Source organism: Lipotes vexillifer, unplaced genomic scaffold (assembly GCF_000442215.2).
Source record: "Lipotes vexillifer unplaced genomic scaffold, Lipotes_vexillifer_v1.1 scaffold168, whole genome shotgun sequence".
Lineage (NCBI taxonomy): Eukaryota > Metazoa > Chordata > Mammalia > Artiodactyla > Lipotidae > Lipotes > Lipotes vexillifer.
In genome coordinates, this window is record NW_006773947.1 from 3,441,073 (window position 1) to 3,451,521 (window position 10,449).

Below are 10,449 nucleotides of genomic sequence, written 5' to 3' on the forward strand. Positions count from 1 at the left end.
TCCTAGTTCGTAAGGTTAAATATTTCTTAGTCCAAAAGGGTCCAAAACTCATAATAAACAAAGAACAGCAACTGGGCAACACATAAGTAGACAGTCTATTTCTACCATGTAAAAATGACCTAGAAAGCTCTGAAATTTGAATTGGATATATCTTAAGCAGCATGCATTGCAATATGCTAAAATGCTCTTACAGGCTAAAGCCATCAAATATATAAATTTAAGAAAGTTATTTTCAACATTGTCAATTAATTTTATGCCTCAGTAGCTAGATGGTCAATCTGCAATGTTTAAAATTACAAATAACCAAGCATAATTTGGCCAGCTAAACTAAAACACTTGTGTGATATAATATTCCTATACTAATACAAAATGATCTTCTCTTGAAAAACTTTCTTGCTCCCAATAAAATTAAATATGTATATAGTATAAACAGTAAGAATGTTAAATTATGTGAAGAAAAACTATTAGAATAGCACCATCTGGTAAGTTGTATCTATGTTTTGGGTAACAGAGCTGACAATGTTAGAAGAATAAAAGAAAAAAAAAATGTGGTAGGAGTGAGGGGGTACAGAGAGGGAATCCAAATACTACTTAATGACAAGTCTTCCAAAACATTAGGAAGAAATGTTATCAGTGTCTTTAGATCCCTTCTTTTTGAAGGGAATACTTCAAATATACAATGGCTGCATGATAAATTCTGTATGTGCTTAGAAGCTGACAATTTTTTCACTGTTGCGTACCTTGCCCCTGAAGCCCAATAAATATGTTTTTGAATGAATGCATGTCAGTTTTTTTTTTTTTTTAGACGAATCTAGGAAAAGAAAAAGCTCTTTTGAGGCACAAGGTAAAGAGATGATAATGACAAGGAAACATCCTAATCGGGAAAGTACTGCTGAGACATATAAGAGGTAGCAGTTTCACAGAGTTAGAGCAAAGTCATTAAACAATTAAGTTCTTAATCTTATTCTCTCTCACAAACTGAAAATAAGTTTAAAATAATTTTTTAGGTGCTTAAAAGACATGAATAGAGAAACATTTTCTTTTCACTAGACAAATTTCAATGTGGTACAAACAAAGAAGTACTATAATTATAGTGACTTTATGACTTTTGTAATAGTTTATAAGTTATTATATTTTTAGTATGGAGGAAATAAACTAGTCTGGAAGATGAAACTGCCTTTTAGGGATATAAGTTTAAGCACTGCAGCTCAGAAGACAGACAACAAGAATTTAAGTGAAGTAAAGCTCCTGACCATACAATTCTCTGTTTGGCCAAGCTATGCACGAGTCAGCTAGATGTTCCCTCCTTACAAGTTGATCTACTGGAAAAGAGATGGGCAGCCTCTGGCATGGAAGAGAAGGAAAACACTGACTTACATTGTTTTCAGATCTGAAAGAAAACAGTCTGTTTGTCTCTTTATGTGAACATCATCAGACAGATATTCTATCTTTTCATAACTTCAAAATACAGTATATAGTAGATACTATTGTAAACAGCTGATTAATTATATAATTGTAAATATATATTTATTTATAATCTAGCAGTAATGAACCCCAAAACACTTATTTATGTGTATATTCATTTTAGATGCTGAAAGATTACTCATTCCAAGGAGAAAAAATAATTAGGTGTTCTAGAGTAAACAAAACAAAACCACAGGTAATCAGACATATTTCTGTAAATGTCCTAGTCATTCTTTCTAAAGTAAGTATCTATCAACTGGTTATTTACTAGGTCTTGGATATTGCTGGAAGTTCAAATAGCATCCCCATCGTTAGGTATGAAGAGAGACCCTGTTCTTTACAGTAAGCTCTACTGTGTGAGAGAGAGTGGAAGCGAGGCCTATGATGAAGGTAGAATCAGTAACACTGGCAGAATTCAGACACGGAGGAGAAAGGACCGCTGCCTTTGGACAGTGCATTACCCTTCTCGGATCACTGCTACTCAGCACGTTAGAGCAGCTAAACTGAACCTTAGAGACCCAAACAGGGCAATATCATTTCACTGGTCAGATCAAGCCTGGATAAGTAACCACTGGGGAAACTGAGGCACACTTCCCACAGACAGTTTTTTAAAAGCTGGCTGAACAAAACAGTGTACAAATTAATATAAGAAAGGCAACCGTTAACAGTCAGTTAATAGGTGCTCTTTTATTGGATGACTCCCCCCACCCCCTTCAGTTCCCCACTATGATTGCTTATTTTTCCTTTTCATGTCTATCAGTCGTTTTGAAACTGGCAATTTGATTCAAGTTAAACAATTTTCCTTTGAATCCAGAAAATAAGTTAAATGCAAACTTAATATTCTCTCATTCTATATTTCCATGTACTCTAAGAATTTAGAAACAATCACTTGATAACTTTATGTTATCTTAAAAAGAGAATCCTCTCTTCAGTATTCCCTTAACCATGCAGAACTTGTACTATAATTTTATCGTTTAACATACATGACATAATGGTTTGACTTCCCCCTTTCATTTGATGCATGACTTTTCTGAGTACCTGTATCAGCTCACTGTGTAAAATCATGATAAATTGAAAGATAGCTGATCATAAGGAAGTATATCTTTTGAGGTCTAACAAATTTATAAACTATAAGAGAAAATGCAATAAAAACAAAAATAACAGGAGATCCTTAAAGGATTTTCCCCCTTAGAAGTCAAAGGTAAATCACCTATGAATTACATGGATTTGATGTTTCAGATTGAAAGGAAAAAAACAAAAAAAACAAAAAACACAGCTTCAAACACTGTTTTGTAGAGTTTTTGTTGTTGTTGTTCTGGTACACTTACAGTCTAATTATACTCTAGTAAAGAAACTATGATATTAAAAATTAATTCATTAGAACCTCCAACTAGCTCACTAAGATCTCATGACCAAATACTTTAGCTAACAAAACACACTGAGTTTTTAAGTTAATACAAAAGAATCCTTCGTTCAATAGCCTTTCGGCAAATAGGACATTCACTCATTCGGTCTCCACAGAGCTGGCACGTTCCATGGCCACAAAGGAAAATCATATTCTTCAGACGATCCAAACACACAGGGCACATTGTCTGGAATGTGAGATAACAAATAAAGTAATAAATGCTGAGACATTTTCTATTTTAAAAGTGTAATGTAACAACTCTGTAACATCATTAATTTTCTTTTATTGTTTTAGTCAAATAATCTTTTGTTGCTTTAAAATTTTTAAACAGTTAAAATATCATCCTTATAAAACAGAAATATTGGTTGTACTGTCAGGTCGGTATAAAAGGTACTATCTAAAATAAATATTACATAAAACAAATAGTATATAAAATTGAAAATTCAAATGCCAAAATCTAATAGGAAAAGGATGAAAATAGCCCCACTCAGTCTGACTCACATTCTCCAACTCTAGGTACTATGCTGTTCTCGCATGAAAATAACACAATGTATGGGTGGCGGGGGAGCAGTGAAGGGATGTTGCTGAGAACACACACATACCAAGCACCATGCTGGATGTGATCCAGTCTCAAGGCCTACGTCACTCCCACTTCAAAAAAGAGGAAACTGAGGCTTAGTGGGCTTAAAGACTTCCCAGGGCAAGCTATAATGTGAACTCAGGTCCACGTGGCCCCAGAGCTCTTGCTTTTAAAAATGATGCTGCACTGTAATACTTTCAACGTAGACCCCCTTAGTTAAAAACAATTAACCTTAGTTATATATTGTTAAATGTAACTTAATCAACTTAGAAGAATTAAGGAGGACACTTCTGTGAAGTTTTCTAGAAAATCACATATTTACTTACAAAGCACATTTTGCATTTTATATTTATAAAAACATATTTTACTTTAATATATCATAATACTTCATGCTGAATTAGACCTTTCCCAAATAACACAGAAATGAAATAATTAAATTAAAATGTCTAGATTAATAAACCAGGCCTAAAGCCTATATGAAAATGTGGTAACCAACTCTGACAATACCAGAAATCATTGTGAAGAAAACAACAGAAAAAAAGAACCATAATCTAACTTGCTAGCTCCATTCTTCCAAAGAAAATTTTCACATGTATCCTTGAAGTTTTGAGAAGCAAAGCTGTAGAAAAATCGTTAACTTTTTATTTTAAAAAGCCAAAGCAGCTTTTTAAAATTAAATTAGTTTCTTTTTCATTAAACTTTCCAGAGGTCTATGTAGTTAATTAATAACTTCCAAAAGTAAACACATCTGTGCAGTCTGGGTTAAGTTACTTTGGATTAATATATGCTTAATAGCACATAAAATTAATCTTTGTCTTTTAAAGAGACATTGGGGTAATAGAAAGATTGGAGATTTAAAATTTAAAAAGAGACTTATTCAGATGCTTTCTCTTGGTAACCTTGAAGGGGTCCCTGAAAGAAATTCCAACATTCCACAGAAAATAAGTTTTAACTGTTTAAATACTTTAGTGATGAAATATGGCCATGAAGATTATTTAAGAAAGAAAAAACTTCAGATAGAAAAGACAAGAGTGAGACTCTTAACAACATGGCAACACTGATGTGACTGCCAAACTAGAGAAAGAACACCCTTTGCTACTCAATCCTTTCATGTGATTCAATCCTTTGAATCAAATCAGATTTAACTGGTGGGTCAAATGGTAAGCTAAGGGGGAAAAAAAGACTTTTTTATTACCATATACCTAAAAATTTTAGGTAACTTCATTTTACTGTTGCTTTTATTAAATATTAAGCAGATATGAAAGAGTACTTCTGTTGGTATGTATAAGATATAAAGAACAATATAACCACCACCCACCTTAACACATGAATATATATACTCCTCCACCCCTCACTGATAACCACTATTCTGAATTTTGCATTTATTTACCTTTCCCTTGCTTTTCTTTATAGGTGTGTGTGCGTGTGTGTGTGTGTGTGTGCGTGCATCCTTTTCACCTTTTTACTGAAGTATCACATCTATACAGAAATGTGCACAAATCATAAATGTACAGTTTAATAAATGTTCACAAACCGATCAAATGCAAGTAATCAACTTAGATCATGAAATGGAACTATCAATACTCTAGAAATTTCCCTTGTGCCCCCTCCCAGCCATCTCAGCCAAAAAAAACCACTACCCTTGATTTTAATCACCATCTGTGTGATTTTTTTTCTTCCAAGTTTACATCCCCAAACAATATCCTATTTAGTTTTACGAGACAGTGACAAACTTTCCCAAGGTGTTTTTACTAATTTATATTCCCACCAGCACTGTATGAGTTACGGCTGCTAAGTATTTTGCCTAAACACTTGATATTGACAGTTTCTAACATTTTTTTCCCCTCAATCTGATAGGTACGAAAAGATACCTCAGTGTGGTGTAGCATTTTTTCATGTTGGTCACTGGTGCGTTTCCTATTTTGTAAAGTACTTGATAAAATCTTCTCATCAGACTTTGCTGATTGCAAATATTCAAACACTACAAGTGATACACTAATATGAACCACGCTTACTACAGAAATCACTAGTAATTTTATAGAAAAAGATGAAATGCTGTTCTTCGAGTCACTGTTCACCATGAAGAAATCACCGTTACCTGCTCTTTAATGTCCTGTAACTGCTGCTGCAGCTTCTGCACGTCTGCATTGACGTTGGTGTTATCCTTATCCTTTTGTAACACCGGAATATTCCCACTTGCTATATAGTACAGATAAAGAATCTTAGTGTTACTGACTGTTTTGAAGCAAGAATAATTCTTTATTTCTAAAATCATTAGTTTATTTATTAAAAACACAAGACTATTATTAGAATCCTCTTAAAAAATTTATTTTCCCACGTGGACAACAGAAACAGCAGTGACATTCACATTATACTCCTTCATTTATAATCTTTGGAAAACAAATAGGTTTACACATTAATTTCTAATTATATTTAACTCAGCTAGACAATAGTCCACACACAGATTTCTGGGTTTTCCAAGGCTCTCCTTGTTTTCTTATTGATCTGAGATGAGGAACTCCATGAAAGAAAGGTCATGCTCTACTAAATGGAAGGAAATTTTTTATTTCCCTTTTCCTACTCTCTAGATTCTTGGTCTTTTACTCTAGTTAATCTGTCCCCAGGATTTTTATCCTGCCCTATCGGTGATAAAGAAAAAAAGCTCTGGGCATAAGTAGCTACGCTAATGTTCTTCCTCATCTGTACACAGAACAAAGAAATCAAAGAGACCATCCAGCTTATGTCTAGTGCAGAGATGAAAAATATTTTTATACAGCTGTACTACAGGTGACCCTTGAACAATGCAGGGGTTAATCAACAAATAACATAGCCTGCCCTCCAAATCCATGGTTTCTCTACATTCCCAGATTCAACAAACCACACACGGACCGTGTAGTCCTGTAGTATTTACTACTAAAAAATATCCAAGTTTTGGGAGTTCCCTGGTGGCCCAGTGGTTAGGATTCCAGGCTTTCACTGACATGGCCCAGGTTCAATCCCTGGTTGGGGAACTGAGATCCCGCAAGCTGTGCAATATGGCCAAAAAAAAAAAAATCCAAGTTTAAATGGACCCTGGCAGTTCAAACCTGCAATGTTTGAGGGTCAACTATACTGAAAAGGTTGAAGGTAAATAATTGACTTTTCATCTTTCCCCTTGTTCACTGTCACAAAGAATTACTATTCCATAAGATACTTAAACACACAAGGTAAACCTATTTCATAAAATAATGAGGTTAATACTTGTGTGAATTGCGAAAATAATTTATAATATGATGTCCTCCCACCCTAAGACACAATAAATTTCATCTTAAAAATAGCCGGCAAATTTTCTTTAAGCAAGAATACTACAATGCTCTTTATAACACACATGGAGGTTTCTTAAAAGACTAATGTTTAAAGGTCCATAATCATATTACAAGTTAGAAAAATACAATTTCAGGTTTCTAATAATGCAACAAGAGCAAAACCCTACCCCCGTTCCTTGTAGATTCAAGTCACATACCTTCTGTTTTACAAGGAGACAGTGTACTATGAGAAGACATGTCTATGAAAGTCCCAATAAGAAAGCGAAGTAAGAAAATCCACTTACAGATATCATCAGTGGCATCCTCTGAACTTTTCCCTCCACAACACATGATGAAGGGCACTCTTCGTTCAACTACTGCCCGACACTGCACACACTTTTTCATCAGATTAGCACAGTCTGGCAACAGCAATAGGACACTTCTCACAAAAGAGAACATGAACAGGGTTGCCTTCCTCTGCTCATTTTTCATAACTTAAATTTAACACTGAAATAAACACTATACCAATACACAATTCTACCTTCTTAAAATGTTATCAACCTAAGAATGTATATTTTTGATTGGTAGCCTCTAGAATACAGAGCCCATGATCATGAAACTAATGACATTTTCTAATACACTGGAATAAATTGTGAGGAGGAGGAGGTTCTAAGTTTTTTTAAAATATGTAACGTAAATATTTCAAGATCTTAAGGCTTGAGAATAAAGGTGGGAGATACCTTTCATAAATTTAACTACTACAACAAGAATTATAAGGCTGCTCACGATACTTTTTAAAAAAATACTTCCTTTTGTATATCCCTTAAATTCCTAAAATATGTTGAACAATTCTCTCCCTTCTATCAGACTGACGTAATCTAACAAGGAAATTGCTTAGTGACTACTTTTTTAATGTAGCAGTCAGGAAAATATCAAAAATTTATCATAATGGACTATCTTTCTAATACCTATATATTGGGAGAATGCTTCCCCATTCCAAGAAGAAATACCCAGGCACAATTCTCTGTTATGGATTATTAATACTACACCTAAAGTTATTAATTAATTGTAAAATAACACAGTGTTTCAACATTCTTTCATTAGCATTTATTATGAAAAGTATACTCCATATCTTAGCCTATATACCAAGTGTCTTTGTCATTTCAAAAAGAGGAAAAATAGCAAAAACTGTGGCAGGATGTCTTATGACAAGACAGTAAACCTTAACAAAGCACAAAACCACCAATGTGGACAAGGGGGTCACATACTCCCAACAGTACTTATGCTGGTGGATGGAGGATAACAATTCTCTGTCAAGGCCGATCCTGTGCCGAGGCCTAAACAGAGATGGGTCTGATGCTGGCCTAGGCAAGATGCACTAGGTAGGAGCTAATGTTAGTAGATACCTGGTTTGGGGTTTGTCTTCAATATGAGGGCAGGTTTTTTTTCTTGAATTTAAAGAATTAATTTAATTGCCTGAGTATATAATATATAATCACAATTATTTTAAATTCTTGTAGCTATTGTTAGGTTGTTATATTGTTTATATAAAATCTTTCTTCCATCCCTCCAAAAGGGATATAATTTCTCCTTCCTCTGATTACTGTGACGTGGGGACTGGACCACCTGCTGTACTGTATACTTGAGAAAGGGACATTTTCCACCTCAATTTCACCTTCCCTAGCAAATAAATGTTTACCAATGGTGTGTAAAATGGAGAAAACTCTACTTCTTAGGTTTCTTGTAAAGATAAAAGAGGAAACACTCAAAAAGAGATTAAAATGCCTGGTACAAATTAAGAGCTCAATAAAAGTTAGCTGTTGCTTTTGTTACATTCTAAAGCAAAAATAATGTAAAAACGTTGGGAAACTCCTGGGGGAAAATATTACTTTAAGGCTCTAGAATCTGTATTACCAACTACCAACTATAACCAGCTTTCAAGTCACTTTGGTCTCTGACAGGGTCAGCAAACCCAACCGGTCACTTGTTTTTATAAATAAAGTTTTAATGGAAAACAGTCCCGCCCATTTGTTTCCATACTGTCTGTGGTTGTTTTTGCACTACAATGGCAGAGGTAAGCAATTGGAAAGAGTTGAGGTGTTACTACAGAAATCATGTGGCCCACAAAGCCAAAAATATGTTTTATTTGACCCTTTACAGAAAATGTTTGCTAACTCCTGGGCTATGAAAATTTACATAACCTGAGCTCTTTTTTACTTAAGACAGAATTCTCTTTCTTCACGCCCTCTGACAGCTGATAATAGCCATTATACCAGTCTTTGGTAAACAGAAACAATTACGTGGAGCAGAATGTTACAGTAGAAAACCTTGATCCTTTCTTAGTTGACGAGCTGCCTATCAAAATGAAAAAAACAAATAAACAAAACACCAATGCTTAAAGCAAATCTGTGCCAATGAGATTAATCTATTACACAGTTTGTTATTTTAGTCAAATGTTATATGAAAAACCAAGACCTAACTGACTGAAACACCATGCTTTACTTTGGGTCCATTTAAGTGAAGTATAAATTGTTAAACTTATTTAAAATTCTTCACTGACAAAAAGCAAAAAAGAAGAGGAGGATATTAATACTAAGTATATTAACTTGAAAAGAACAAGGGAGATATATAAAAGCAAAGTTTCAAACTCCTCTTAGACTTTAATATCATCCTCACAAAGAAGATTTCTATAAGCTCTCTGGACATAGAGGTTAAGGAAGGTTAAGAAGGCCAGAAATTATTGCCCCAAATGGTTGCTGTGGGTGGCTCAGCAGGGGGGGAAAGTATACAGGAGAGGCAACATAAAGGTGAAGATGAAGATGTGTTAATTTCATATGTGAAAAAAGCCTAGACTAAATGTATCAACACTCATTTTCAGAAATAAATTTCTCCTGTGTGTGAGAAGTGGTTATTTTGTGCTCATACAACAAATGAAATAAAAAGCTAAGCTGGACCCTCCTACACTGTTGGTGGGAATATAAATTGGTACAGCTCCTATGGAGGACAGTATGGAGGTTCCTTAAAAAACTAAAAATAGAGCTACCATATGATCCAACAATCCCATGCCTGGGCATATACCTGGAGAAAACCATAATTTGAAAAGATACATGCGCCCCAATGTTCACTGCAGCACTATTTACAATAGCCAGGACACAGAAGCAACCTAATGTCCACTGACAGAGGAATGGATAAAGAAGATGCAGTACATATATACCATGGAATATTACTCAGCCATAAAAAGGAAGGAAAGAATGCCATTTGCAGCAACATGGATGGACCTAGAGATCATCATACTAAGTGAAGTAAGTCAGACAGAGAACGACAAGTATTGTCTGATACTGCTGAACTTGTTTACAAAACAGAAATAGAGTTACAAATGTAGAAAACAATCTTATGGTTACCAGGAAGGAAGGAAGGGGGAGAGGGATAAATGGGAGACTGGGATTGACATCTACACGCTACTATATATAAAACAGATAACTAATAAGGACCTCCTGTATAGCACAGGGAACTCTACTCAATACTCGGTAATAACCTATATGGGAAAATAATCTAAAAAAGAGTGGATATGTGTGTAACTGACCCACTTTGCTGTACAGCAGAAAGTAATACAACACTGTAAATCAACTATACTCCAAAAAAAAAAAAAAGAAAAAGCTGAGCTGGGAGAATGCAGTACATCGAGTCTTCCCTAACACTTAGGACTAAGGAGGGAA

At 34.6% G+C, this 10,449-nt stretch overlaps 1 protein-coding gene across 1 annotated transcript in view; it reads right to left on the reverse strand.

Annotated features, from left to right (window-relative positions):
* Positions 1–2,214: 2,214 nt before the first annotated feature.
* MIB1 (MIB E3 ubiquitin protein ligase 1) overlaps positions 2,215–10,449 on the reverse strand; it is a 114,710-nt gene continuing 106,475 nt past the window's right edge. Inside the window, exons 19-21 of the mRNA XM_007448608.1 lie at positions 7,039–7,152; positions 5,548–5,648; positions 2,215–3,056 (exon numbers count right to left, since the gene is read on the reverse strand). Coding sequence (XP_007448670.1) covers positions 2,916–3,056; positions 5,548–5,648; positions 7,039–7,152 — 356 coding nt within the window. The 3' untranslated portion in view covers positions 2,215–2,915. The remainder of the gene's footprint in view (positions 3,057–5,547; positions 5,649–7,038; positions 7,153–10,449) is intronic.